At 29.8% G+C, this 15,097-nt stretch overlaps 1 protein-coding gene across 1 annotated transcript in view; it reads right to left on the bottom strand.

Annotated features, from left to right (window-relative positions):
* Positions 1 to 15,097, bottom strand: part of LOC142332643 (septin-2-like) — a 69,472-nt gene that overhangs the window by 15,327 nt on the left and 39,048 nt on the right. The window contains exons 4-7 of the mRNA XM_075379265.1: positions 14,412 to 14,605; positions 7,947 to 8,058; positions 4,204 to 4,396; positions 3,106 to 3,233 (exon numbers count right to left, since the gene is read on the bottom strand). Of these exons, the coding sequence (XP_075235380.1) occupies positions 3,106 to 3,233; positions 4,204 to 4,396; positions 7,947 to 8,058; positions 14,412 to 14,605 (627 nt within the window). The remainder of the gene's footprint in view (positions 1 to 3,105; positions 3,234 to 4,203; positions 4,397 to 7,946; positions 8,059 to 14,411; positions 14,606 to 15,097) is intronic.

Raw genomic sequence — 15,097 nt, forward strand, 5'->3', positions numbered from 1 at the left:
CTCTGAATGTGACTGGCAGGAGATGTTCTTTTAATAATTTTGAGGTCTGAATTCCTGATACGTGATTGAGAACCACTTTACTTCAGTTATCCGACGAGTTCAATACTGTGCGCATATGTAACAAGACGCATGCACTATTTTTTCGTGTTATTCTCTCTTTTTTAAGTAATTTGTTTACAAACTGTTCCTTCCAAAACTTCAGAAGGAAATGAATAAAAATATTTATATTACTATTGTAATAAAACCATATTATATTATTATTCCCTGCCTAGGTGAACTACTTCTTCAAAATTGCTATTGTTATTATATTACCATCAATGTTACAATTTTTATTCAGTGTCTTTTACGTGAAAAGAACTCAATGTAAAACAAAACCAAAATCATCATCTATAGTTTGCATATTCTAGTGCGCTCAGTGAAACTTGTGCTGTTTTCACATAAGCTTTGTCTCAGGAGACAATTAAACAGTGTTAAAAATGTACACACAAAAAAGTTAAACCACAAATGTACGCAAAGACATTTTTTTTCAACCAGCAGAAATTGTTTTTTTTTTAGTTTTGATACTTATTACTATTTAAAATAAGATGTTGAATATTTCAGACCTTCTGTTAACTATTATCACCACAAAATAAAATAAAGTAGGTTTTAATTTTAAAAATTAAAAAAAAAAATCAGATTTTTAAGACTGGAAAATTTCAACTTATCAGATGACACTTAATGAATGGTGAAATCACGAGAAAGAAAACGAGAACGAGTCGCAGGCAGAACATCCGCACACAGTAGAAGTCTGACCTGCACTGCCGAAGGTGGCATGATGAGAAGAAGGGGAAGCAAACTAGGCCGTAGACAGAAGAGTGTGTGTGTTGACGACAAGTAGTGTACAAGTGTTAGTGCGAAAAGAAACAGCATAAACGGGAAGTTTGGGAACGATTAGAGAAACATGGGGAATTCGGGAACGATAGACATAACAAAGATTTTTTTTATAAACAAGCAGACCATTAAAAGAATTACGTAAGACTAATAAGATAATTTCTGAATACGAACAAGTTGAGGAATGACATCATTGCAGATAAAGATAATTAGACTTTTAGAAACTTTGATAACAACATTAAAATTGGAGAGAACAAAAACAGTTACGACTAATTTGGCTAAATAGGAATTGTTTTTAGAAAATTACGGTGAACTTGACACTACAAGAAGACCTTGAATTTATTGGATTAAAGCTACTTTACGCATTGGCGTAAACAGTTAAAAATATTTGTGTTGTGAGTGTGAAATGAGTGTTTTTTTTTAATTGATTTTCTCGATTAATTTTATCTTATCTGTAGTATCTTCTGATGTAAAGCAGATTTCCTTCAGATCCTCTCTCATTACACTGATCCATCAGTATCCTGCCTTGGTGTTTTTTAAGTCAAGATTGTACTGTACTAGCCGTTTCAGAAGTCTCTTGCATCCTCATCTGTCCAAGAATCCTAGTCTCCTCTTAAGCACGGTATCAATGATGGGTTCTAATTATCTGTCCACGACTTTGTTGGGCACAGTCCACCACTGCCTGTCTTTCTGGTACTTTTACAAAAACTATGTGTAGCTTTACTTAAGCTATCATAACTCCTCAAAATATTTCTGCATTTGAAATTAATATGATTTTAGAAAAAGTTGTTGTGCAAAACAAGGAATATCTATCTGTAGATTCTGATCAATACTGAAGATGCAGCCTATTATCCTCCAGAATTTTTGAATTCTCTTAATCCTGTAGGTTTTCCAGCTCATAGGCTCAATCTTAAAATGGGATTTCCAATTATTTTACTATGAAACCTTAACTCTCTAAGGTTATGAAACAGCATGAGGTTGCAAATCAAAACTATGTGAAATCACATCACATCATTTTGACAGGTCTAACTGCAGAAGAGCTTGCTCTTATACCCTGCATCCCAACGATCCCGACAGACTTACCATTTCAATTCAAGAGGCTGCAATTCCCTATAAAACTTTCATTTGCTATAACAATCAATAAAGTGCAAGGCCAGATATTCATATACATTGCTATTGATTTACGATCAGACTGTATTTCACATGGACAATTGATGGAATTTTTGTCTGGAACTGGCAATTCGGAAAATACATTCTGCTACCAGAAAGTCAAAATAATGCAAAAAACATCATATATGCTAAAGTTCTATCAATTTAATACTATTAGAAAATCAGTTGGCTACATTAGAATTTCGAGCAAAGCAGAGACGGGGGATGCTCTCTCTCTCTCTCTCTCTCTCTATATATATATATATATATATATATATATAGCATCCCCCGTATATATATATATATATATATATATATATATATATATATATATATATATAGCATCCCCCGTATATATATATATATATATATATATATATATATATATATATAAATAAATATACACATATAAAAAAATAACATGTTGATCACTCACCAACGCCAAACAAAAACTACTACAAATAAGGTATATGTCACTGTGGCTCAACCAACCAGTTATGGTGACAGCCACTGCCACCATAACTGTATATGTGACTGGAAATTGACCACTACATGAAATGCAAGTTACCATCTAGCGCAGGCGAAGCTGCGATGGGGAGCTACACACACACACACACACATATATATATGTATATATATATATATATATATATATATATATATAAAAAATCACAGGGTAAATAGTAAAATGGTTAATTCAACCTGTATAATTGGGAATTTATTGAAGATATTTTTAGATCTAGTTTATGTTAGTCATCTTTTGACATTTTCCAATCATTTATTATGTGCTAATCAGTTATACAATCAAGTGATAACCAAATTTCATATTAACAAATAATTTGGAATTCCTAACTAAAAAGAATCAAGTACCTATCGCATAATACTTTGTACATCGAACTTCTGATGAAAATTTCTGACTGCAGCAAGAATTGAATCCAGGACCTTTGTACAGAAAATAGCAATTTAAACCTGCATCGGCTGGATGGTCACAATTCATTATTTAAATCAGTAGAATCTTTTTTATGATGTACCAAGACTGTTTATGACAGTATAAAATTGTGAGTATTGATATATAAAAAAACTTACTTGTTCGAGACGTTTCTTTCGATACAATTCATAATGTTTACAATGAGTTTTCTCTCTCATATCTTCCATATTAGTTCTTATTAACATTTCTCGCAGCTTTACAAAATCACAATGGGTTTCATTTTCAACTGAAAATAAAATAATTACGGTTACATGAAATATAAAATATAGATGGAAATCGGTGATCTGCTGCATGGGCTAATGCTGCCTTATTAATGAGGGATAGATTCTTAGAAAGAAACTATTCCTCATTTTTCACTGATCAACAATATTGCCAGTAGTTTGCTATATTTTTGTCTATGATAGTCAGTGATGAGACTTATCTTAAAATATAAACTTTAAATGACAAACCAAATCAAATTTTATAATAAAATGTTTTAAAATATATTTGAAAAAAATTTATTATAAAATTTGGTTTAGTATGTTGATGTATTTTTTACATAAATAACCAGTAAATTTTGAAACTATCCCAGTAATCTTCTCTTCACTCTTCTTGATTACCTACAATTCAGATCGAAATACCAACAGACTAAAAAAAAAGCATTAAACAAATCTTCTTCAGTTTTAAGTGAAATTCTTTTTGGGATCAGTAATCCTTTCACCTTTTCAAAAATTCTTTTCCACATCCTATTCTGCATCTTAGCTCTGCTACAAAGCTTCTGTTTCAAGATAGAAATCTTCCTAAGTACTTAAATAACAATTTATTCAATCTTTTCTTAAAGCAATATGTTCCTAATAAAGTCTTTTACTGTCACCATTTTATTTTTATTACATTTATCTTATTCTTAAATATTTTTCCAATATCTTCATTACGAACTGCAGTTCCTCTACTGAATTTCTCTCCCCAATACAGTTCAGTCGTCTAGATACGTATGATTTGTCTTTATTCTTCCTCCTCCCATTGTAATGGGTTCTCAGTTAACTTCTAGTTAAGTTAAGTTCTTAATGCCAATTATGTATAAATATATATAAGCTCAATTATCAATTTTTATAAATATGTACACTGTTAAGCAGCAAAAGAAAATGCTTTTGAAATATGGCATTTCTATAAGATAAATAAAGTAAACGCAAATATGGCTATACTGGAAATAAATTTACCTTGAACATTACCCCATGGGTATTGTCTTGTACGCGTCATTTTGTTACCAACACGAACAAAATCGGTACTGCCAACAACAGCAAATGGAACATGTGAATTCATATTTGAATTAATTTCAGACACAGATTCATCATCAATAGGAAACTGATATATTTCAACACCATTTGCTGTTAATTCTTGCATTATTTTTGACTGAAAAAAAAAAACAACATAAAAATACAATTAAAAAAGTATCGGTAAAATTAGTCAGGCAAAATGAAATTTAACTTGGTCTATGAATGAGTAGACAGCACACACGTAGAAACTGAAATGAATTCGACCGAAAATGTACAAAACAAAGAAAAGAAGTAAAAACTATTTATTATACTTTCTAATATTTAATTGAATATGTTACTTAATTAAAGTACAGAGACATTAAGCCTGTAGTAATAATCACCAATGAACAGTATTTAAAAACATAAACAGGATATACAGTTATAAAATTAAAACTTGATTCATTACAAATAGCAGCAGAGAAGCATAACTGATCATCTAAGATCTTCAATCTACTGTTAAGATTTTCTTTTTTGTTTTATTTTCATAAATATATAAATTTATATATTTTATAATATATATATTTATAATTTATAATAATATAATATAATTTATAATAATAATATAATATAATAATATAATTTATAATATATATATATTTATAATTTTCTGAGGAAAGGTATGTAATTTCTTCTATTGTTGTTACATTTATACAAAATTAAAACATTTTTCTCAAATGTTCTAAATTTGTTGATACATTAATATTCTTTGAAAAGGCTTTTTTAAAATTTAAAGTACTTATAAAAAAAAAACTTGCATAATATGAGTGTGGTTAGGAAAGTAACCTCCATTATAGCGTAGCGCTAGTAGTAGTGTTAGTTACACAGCCACTGACACATCGGCGTACTGTCTGAATCAGTGCACTTCCAGTTGCGTCAGTGTGAGCTGAATATTTTAGCGCCTTGGCTTGTTATAACCTACAAAAAATGAGCGCTGCAATAGAAAATCCCACAAAATGCAAAGTGCATGCTGTCAAGATTTTTTTGGGCACAAAATGTTTCGGTAGCCAACATTCATCGTCATCAGTTGTGTACTGTGTATGGCCCAAGCATTATGAGTAACAGTATAGTGCAGCAATGGGTTCGATTTTTAAAAATGGAAGGATAAACATCCATAAAGAAGAGAAGAGTGGTAGGCCTTCTATTGTGAATGATAATCTTGTCAGTGAAATTGACAAAAAAAAGTGCATGAAAATTGAAGATTCACCACCATCCATCACTATCCAAACAATTCCCACAAATTTCTCAAACGGTTTTGTATGAAACTGTCACCGATAAATTAGGCTAATGGAAGTTCTGTGTTTGGTATGTTCCCAAAATGCTCACAGAGATCCATCGAACCAACGAATGGGATCTGCCTTAAACTTCCTTTATGCTACGATGCAGAAGGAGAAAGTTTTTTGAACAGAACTGTGATTAGGGATCAAATGAAACAACAGTCAATGGTTTGGGGCCATATTTGGCTTGCTCCATGCAAGCCAAAGAAAGCCTGCTAAACTTTGTCGGCGAGGGAGGTTATCGCTACTGCTTTTTGGGCTGTCAAGGGAGTTCTAGTCGATTTTATGGAATGTGGTGCAATGATTACATCAGCAGTCTACTGTGAAACTATGAAGAAACTTAGGCGAGCTATTCAGAACAAATGTAGTGGTATGCTGTCCAGGGTTAGTAACCTCAGAACAATTCCTATGGGACATTTTTGATCATCCCCTTACAGCCTGGACTTGGCACCAAGTGATATTCATCTCTTCACTCACATGAAGAAATGACTTGTGTCGCAGCACTTTGATGATGACGACAAACTTCAAAACGCCATGAAAGGTTGGCTAGGTACCAGGCGTCTGAATTTTATGAAGAAGGTATTTGTAGATTAGTGAAACGCTATGTGAAATGCTTGAATTTAAATGGCTGCTACGTTGAAAAATAGTTAAAAACTGTAGTTTTAAGTTTATATAATAAAATATTTTTATCTAAGCAGGATTTTTATTTATAGTCAAACCGAGGTTACTTTCCGAATTGCCCTCATATTTTATTCATTCACAGAATTTTTAGATAATTAAGTGATCAAAATTTTTAATCAATCTTATTTATGACTGATTAATGAAATCTAAAAATATTGTTTAAATTCTTTTCTACTTTATGGAAAAGTGATTTATTATATTTAAATATACACAGAGTGTCCCATGAAGAAATGGAGAAACTTTCAGAACATATTCTACTGGTGAAAATAATGAAAAATGTTCATAAAAACAAAGGTCTGAAAATGCTTTGTTTTAGAATTACGACTAGCAAAAGATTTTGTCTGGATTTCAACTCTTTTTATAAATAGAAGCCCTAATGTAATTTTTGGGACCCAAATTTAGGAGTAAAGTTGGTGGTTTTCTATGTTATTTGAGAATGGAAATAGTAAAAAAACAGGTTCTAGAACTGTAACTCCAGTAGTTTTCTAAAATATCTGATGTAAAATACCAAATTCGGTATAGAAAAACAGATTTTTTTAGGTTTGTAGTACAAACCTAAAAAAATAATGCTTTGTTAAATAACTAATTGAAGATTTAGTAACAAAACTTACAGAGAATCTAATTCTGAGAAAATGAATGTAAATACAGTAAATTGGTTTTTTATTGAAGCAAAATAAATGAAAAGTAGACAGAAAATCATATTATTTTTTCTGTACCTACTAAACATTATTCTTAATATAGCACAACAAAAACTAAAATACCTCAAATGATAAATCGGTAACGGAATAACAAACCTGTTAATTGTTCAAAATTCCCTCTTTCACAATGTACGCAGCACATAGTATTTCCAGTAGCTTCCGCATCATCTCACCTGCTTCATACAAGTATAAATTCAATAGAATTTTGTATTTTAACGAGTAATTCTTCTTTAGTATTAACTTTTTGTCAGTATATTATCATTTTCAAATGGTCCCAAATGGAAGTAATCTAGTGGCGTTAAGTCAGGTTATTTCAACAGATTCAGAAACGAATTTATAATAATTACATAAGAAGAAGAACTTGCAGACGTTAGCCAACCGATTGATCCACCAAAACCAATTTATGTTTAAGAAATTTGCATTCAAGTGATTTATAACTAGATTTCTAGCTAGCCCTATCGGCAAAGATAGATTTTTGATAATTAATTGCTCAAATACATTTTACATATAAAATTTAATCAAACAATTAACCTGTATTTTTTTTAGATAAAGAATTTTAAAATTACACGGTCAGGATTCATCTTAATAAAATATTTCAAGCGATTAATGTACAGTGTTCATAAAAGATTACTTTGATTAAGATATTTAATAATCTTCAACCATAAATTGTAACATTTTAATCTCATTGTTTGTTACCTGTATTTGTGTTTTGTTTTCGATTAATACAAGTAAACTATTTTTATCAGTTTGGCCACTAGAAAAACCGTATTATTTATATATTCAAGATGGTTTACGTAAAACAGGAAACCTAATGTCTCATCCACGGTCAGCTGAAAAAAAGACTCCTATTACTGTTCAGAGAATGTTTAGAGTTAAAAACAATACAAAATCATCCAGATGTAAAACTTATTTCCACGGTTGGAAAATTGTTTAGAAACTGACAGATAGCAGAAACTGATCGGGGATGAAAAAAATCACTATATTCACTACTTACCTTAAATTTTTGTAATTCAGTTTTAGATATTGTATCCGCTTTAGCAATAATTGGTACAATGTTAACTTTAGTGTCCAATTTCTTCATACAAACTAAATCCAGTGATTTTAACCTGAAAAAAAAATCAGTAAGTATAAAAATACAGTTTAATATGTCTACTAGTATCAATAATAACTTTTCACATATTTCAGTTTTTCACAAAATAATCAAGGGCTATGAATATTAGGAGGGTTATACAACTAATCTATTCAGAGTCAAATATATAGTTTGATTAATGAAAGAAAACAGGTGTGAATTTAATCTAATGTAAATTTTGTAAAAAATCTTTGAGTTACATACCGCATTCAAGTTTATTCTCTTTTACATTATTCATTAATGTCGTGTAAACAATAAAAAAAAAAATTACTACCTTTACTTCCAAGATTCATAAATTTAACAATATACTTTAAAAAAATATGCACTTAATATTTTGATTTCTTTACAATCATAAAATTTCACGATATTTTGTCAATTATTTACAGGATGGCATTTCTTTAAAAATGAAACCCTTACCTCTGTCTCATAACAACCTTTTTTCAAGTAGTAAACAGTTTCATGACAAAAATTAAAAATATGTAGATATTGTTAACACATGTTACAAAAAAAATATATATATTCAATATTATTGTGCATATTTAAAGGTTTATTTACACAGAAAAAGGGGGAACTACCAAATATATGACTTTTAAGTGTAAAGATGGTGATCAAATTCCAATTTAAGTAGTCAATCCATCCTAATATTTTTATTGGTGAATAGTGACTTTAAGTTATGGTACAGTAAAAGCTGTTGATAAATGTTACAAACCATTTTTTATTACATTATCTAAATTTTCCAACCGATTGGAACACTGATTATTATATGTTCTTAAGTTAAATAACATGTGTTCTCAATTTTAATATATTTAAAATTTTCTGAAATCAAAAATGTTTCTTTTGTTGGTTTTATATTCTAAAATAAAATAAATTATACCTGAAAACAAAACAGCTTCATATTTTTTTTTTTTTAATATTAAACTGACTTAATCCTTTTAGTGTGGACAATCTAAATGTCAACAAACCAACTCACATTAAATTATCCGCAACCTAACTGTTAAATATACTACTTTTTTCCTACTGTTTCTATTTGGGCAACATCCATACAGAAAAAAATTTGTTTTACAAAGCATCAGACAAATTTTATATTAATAACTTTTACACTATTATTTTAAAAAATTGGTATATTTATATTTTATCAAGGTCTAGTCAGTTTTTCATTTGTGACATATTTGAAAAGTTAGTTTTATAAAAATTATGTTAAAACATGATATAAATCTTTATAATTTTCAGATATATTCAATTCAATTTCTGCCATGGATAATTTTTCATTTACGATTTTCTAACATCAAAACCCTGATGTTTTGATTTGATATATCTCTTGGATGAGGTGTACAAAATTGATTTAAGGCTAGAATCAAAGAGAAAAAGGGACAGTTTTAGTTGCAGGCATGGCTGCAGATTTATTTCCAATCTTTTCCACTTGACAGTACCGCTAGCAAAAATGGCGACTCCTGAACAGAAAGCCTTCTGTGTTTTGTGGTTTGCTAAAAATAAATAAGAATTTATAAGACTGAATGTCTGTGTAAAAGGAAGAGTATGGGCCGACTGAGGGTGTCTGAAGAATATGTTAAACAAGTCAGCGAGTCTTTCCTGCATAGTCCTAAAAAATCTGTTAGGAAGGCCAACCACGAAATACCAGAGATGACATCATGGAATCTTTTAAGGAAACGCTTACGTATGTGTGTTCATACCTTTTACAGGTGTTACAGGCTTTGAAGCCTACACCTACATGTATGTGCCAACCTTACGATCCAAGTTTTGCGTGTAAAAATGTATCTCGACAGCAAGTTAATGACGGTATATTTTTTTTCGCTGAAGCGAGCATAACAGGAGTTGTTTATCTGGATATGCTGTATACATGACTTTTTCCTTGATGTAAGGTAGACCAGAAAATTTAATTTGGCGACAAGGTGCACCTTCATGCGCTTCATTCACATAATTCTATACAAGATCGGTTAATGATGTTTTCCCTGACCGTTAGATCAGTCAGCACTGGCCTGATGACACAACTTGTTTGTTATGGTCTTCAAGATCACCCAATCTGACTCCATTAATTTTTTTCTTAAGGAGTCTATAAAGATTCTTGTTTTATGAAGTGTCTTTATGAACTGACTGATCTATCCAATTTGAGATACAGGATTGAAACAGCTCTCATTTCCACTACTCCAGACGTGCTATTTAAACTATGGAATGAACTCTCCTATCGGTTGATTGTGTGCACATGAAAGTTGCAAACGTTGAATGCTTGTAAGGAAACTACTCTTTCATTTTATCTGTGATTCGTTTGATTTATTTTATTTCTGATTTCTTACATTTGATTTGTGATGATTATTCTAAGTCAAAGTTTAAACAGATTTCAAAATCCTTATTATTTTGGTACACACTGTATTAAGAAAAAATGCATTTTACTAATGTATCACAGTTATTGCATTTTGTTTCAGATTACGCTAAAGATTACATTAATTTGCATTCTACCTGAGATATACAGTAATTAATTTAATTAATGATTACACTGATAAACAAAAAATTTTTTTTTTATCTTTCTCTATGTGTGATACAATTTCTTGAACTGCTTTTTTGCATACATTACAGATCTGTAAATACAATTTTTCTATCACCCTTAATTTGAAATAAATTATGCTTCAAAAAGAATTAGGTGAAAATGTAGTTAAAATCTGTAAAATTTATAATTTTGTACGGCTATATCTGGGTATAATGATTTTGCTGATGCTTTTCTTTTATAAGTAGCCTCAGGCACGTCCTGAATTAATGTCCAACAGTAATCGACTAGTATGTTAGTATTCCATTTCCCTTTATAGCAGCTTTCCATCACCAAAATGTTTTGGTGAAAATGTTCACTGTGTTCGTCACTTGCCAGATTTTGATCCTAACATTTCAGCTTGATTTTTTGATAAATTTAAATCCCTGACCAAGTCATTTAATTCACCTTGTGATATAAGATGTGGCTTATTGGGAGATAATTCAAAATCAAAATCATTGTTGTCTTCTTCAATACTGCCTGATTCTTCATCGCTGCTTCTGAAATACACATTCACAGGTGGCTTAGGTACTGGAATAATTTCACTGTGAGGTACAGGCCTGATTGCAGATTGCAATGAAAGATATTTTACAGTATGTTTTGATTTTTTAGAAATTTCAGACATACTTGTTAAACAAAAGTAACAATCGGTTACATGATCTTTTGGTTCACGGCAAACCATAGGTACACCAATTGGCAAAGCCTTCCGTGTACCTTTCAGCCATCCTCTTAAATTTACAGAACAATTAATGCATACTATATGAGAAGCCCACATCTTATCCTGATCACCAATTTTACAGTGAAAGTACAAACGATATGCTTTTATAATTGAAGGTGTAATATTTTTTCTATTTGATTTTACGGTAAACTCACCACATATATAACAAAAGATATCCACATCATTTACACAATTTTGAGGCATTACGACACTGCACTGTGTACAAACTTAAGACGGCACTGAACAAAATTAATTCATTCCTAAATCCAGTGCTTAATACAAACATAGCTCTGTTTTCAACTACATGTTTTGACCTGCACAGATATGATTAATCTTGTCCATGAAGGCTAACTCATCAGTATTAGATACGATGTCATAATATGTGACTACGATATGATTTAATTCTTTGTCTAGTATTGTTTATTTATAGCTTACAAATTATTTTAACAAAGTTAAACAATAAAAAAAGAGTTAAAAAAATACAATATAGGCACTTAAATACTAACTATACATTGAAACAAGGAAAATAATCCGTTAAAAAAAATTAAAAAATTTTTCAAAAATGGTGGGTGATAGAAGGATTCTGAATTCAATTTCAGCATTAAAAAACAGATTAAAATCATGTATCACATGTTAGAAAAGAAAAAATTATGTTTATCAGTGTTATTTTATCTACATTTCTTGTTAAATTATTTTTACTTACTATAAATCTCATTTGTTATAGTTATTTTTCTTATGCAAGTATATATTCTGTCAATAAAGTTATAACAATGATGACTTTATCTGAGCGCAGATGATTTGAGCTTTTATTGACGCTTAATATATTTAAATTACTACTTTTTGTTATATAAACTTATTTCATTCAGTAATAACTGAATGTGAATTGTAGATATTCATACCACAACTTATCAATATCTTATCTGCACGTACATCACATAATACTTAAGTATAACAATTATATTTTTTTTATTAGTCATTCAATTATTTATATAAAAAATAATTATATGTTTTTGAAAATATAAACTGAGAACATTCCTGTAACAAAATTTGTAGAAGGTTTTGCAGCTATTAACAAAAAAATTATTATATTAATAAAATAAATTACTGTAAGCAAGATTTGATCGACCGAGTAAAAATGTTTTAAGTCCTTAATTTAGATAACCTTTATACATCTATAAATAACAGGAGAATTTGACAGAGTATTATAAAAACACAAATTGTTAAATCATAAAATTAATGTTTTGATAATAACTAATAAAAGTCTGCATAAAAATAAATCAATTTTTTTCTTAATAATTTCTTAATAAATTTTACAGTGCTGTCAAGGAAGGTGTTATTTATTAGTCTATATAGGCAATATTATAAAATGAAATTTCATCGATGACAATCAGATCCCTGAAATGATAATGAACATATTATGTTCTACTATTAATTTATTTACAAGTCTCCAAAACTTTTGTTCAGCGAGTCTAGACATGAATACAGTTTGTGCACCATAAATTCCATCATCTGGAGAATAATAATAATAATTTTTTTTGTGCTTGTAGAATCTAATTTATTGCAACATAACATGATGTAAATGACTGGACTGATATCAATTATTCATTAGTACAGAGCAAACCGAGATGACTAACAGGTAATCAGCCGCTGGAAGTTCAAAATTGCACAACTGAGTTTGGTGGACACCAGAAAAATTCCTGAAGGAGAACAAAGCAATCACCGAGGGTGGTTTCAGTAAATTACATCAAAGAAAGTTATAAAAATTGAATGAGTAGTCATCAACACGTGGCCAGTTACAATGAACAAAGAGCCTTATGCCTTCCATGATATCAGGTTGAACATTGATGACCAGATCTTGTAACAAATATTACGATAAAGATGATTTTCATATATTTTAGATCAAATGATCCTTTATGCGAATAATAGTAAAACAAACACTAACAAAATTAAATGGTTTGGATCCTCTCTTTGGATGAAATTTCTAAGAAATATAGATTAGAAAATTCGATTAGCAGTGACGCAAATGATATAGGTTATAAAAAAGCTGGATGAGTTTTTCAAGATGAAATTCTATGTGCCGAATTCAAATTCTGGACATGCTGGCATTTGTCATCTTTGTTATCTGCTTTTACAATGCTACAGTCTAACATCTCTACAGTAGTAACATCTCTCTTCTTCATTGTGTGCTATAGTGACTGCCACTACTAAAAACACTAAATACCTAAGATCCTTTACAGATTCTTCCTTTCATCTCCTTCTTTTGTTTTACCACTGACTCTATTCACATCAGATCGCCTGACAGTTTCTTCCATTTATCCTTATTGTATGATACAAATATTATCCTCTGTGTTTTTATAAAGTAGTATTTTTCATATCTTAAAAGAAAGAATAAAAGTGAATGACTGATGCCTATGATTCAATATTAACTTGTGACATCGATACAAATAAATAGGAAATGAATAATTAATAACATCAACCAAAATTGGTTGTTTTCTACATGAGAAATCTCAACCAATTTCCATGAGAATGTGGTACGGTAATTATTTCAGAATAAAGTGGTATATATTGCTGTAGAAATTTTGAAGGGCCCGGTGGTTTTCCTTATCTGAATGTAGCTTATCGCTTTAGAGTTTTTCTTTAAAATATAATTAAAATTAATGATAAATTGATACAGAACGTGACAAGAATTGAATTCTCAAGATGCTTTTATAGGATATCTCACAATGTACTTCATAAAAAAAGAAATGAGATGTGAACCTTTCTTTTAATAATGTAAGTTCACAAACGTTGTGTGTAGACAGACCTCAAATTAATTTAAATACATGTGTGACCGAACATAGCGGCTGTATTTATATCATATTTACCGGTTAAAAACAAACCTCTGAACAGTGAATGGATAACTTATATGTACATAACTGTTTTGATCTCAAATCTTTGTTACAATTTATTTTAAAAAGGAAATCTCAACTCATTGAAGGTAAATATGTTATTTTTGCGTATGACATTTTTCCAACAATTTCAGTTTCACAGAACATAAAAATGATACACAAACTCAATAAATAGACGTACATACCCGTGTCCAGTAGGGCATATAAAATATAAGCAGATATGTGTGCGTGTATCGTGATAATTATTCAATAATCTCTTTATTTTTAATTCTTCTTGTAAATAGGCCTCAAATTGTGCATCGATATAGTCGACTACAGCACGATAACTCTCTTCTTTATTAATCTGGTCACCATAACCAACAGTATCGACAATCGTCAACTAAAACAAAACATGAATCTATATTAAAAAATAATAATTATATATGTACAAGTTAAAACAGTGACATTTCCAAGATCCACCTTAATATACATAGACACAGATAGCGGTTAATATGTAGAAATAGATACTTGTCAAAATATCATGAATTCACAAAACACAATACAGAAGTAAGTTAGTTCGCAACATCTTTTTATTTCTTCATACTTTGCAAGAATATGTTTTAATAATACCTCTCTTTAATAATATAAGCTTATTTTTATACATGTCAAAGAAAAAAAAAAAGAAAATAATTAAAAGAAAAAAAAATTAACAGTGTATATTTTAATTAGTTTAATTACAATCACAACTGACAAAAAATTCAAATAACATTGTATATGTTTGTGAAAATCTTTTAGTTTTATTGAATCAAGTTCCAGAAATCTGGATTCTTATGTTTGTAAAATAAGTACAATTGTAGCTTGTTCAATCTTGTAACTACAACAGAGTGATGAT

Source organism: Lycorma delicatula, chromosome 11 (assembly GCF_047948215.1).
Source record: "Lycorma delicatula isolate Av1 chromosome 11, ASM4794821v1, whole genome shotgun sequence".
In the NCBI taxonomy this organism is placed as follows: domain Eukaryota; kingdom Metazoa; phylum Arthropoda; class Insecta; order Hemiptera; family Fulgoridae; genus Lycorma; species Lycorma delicatula.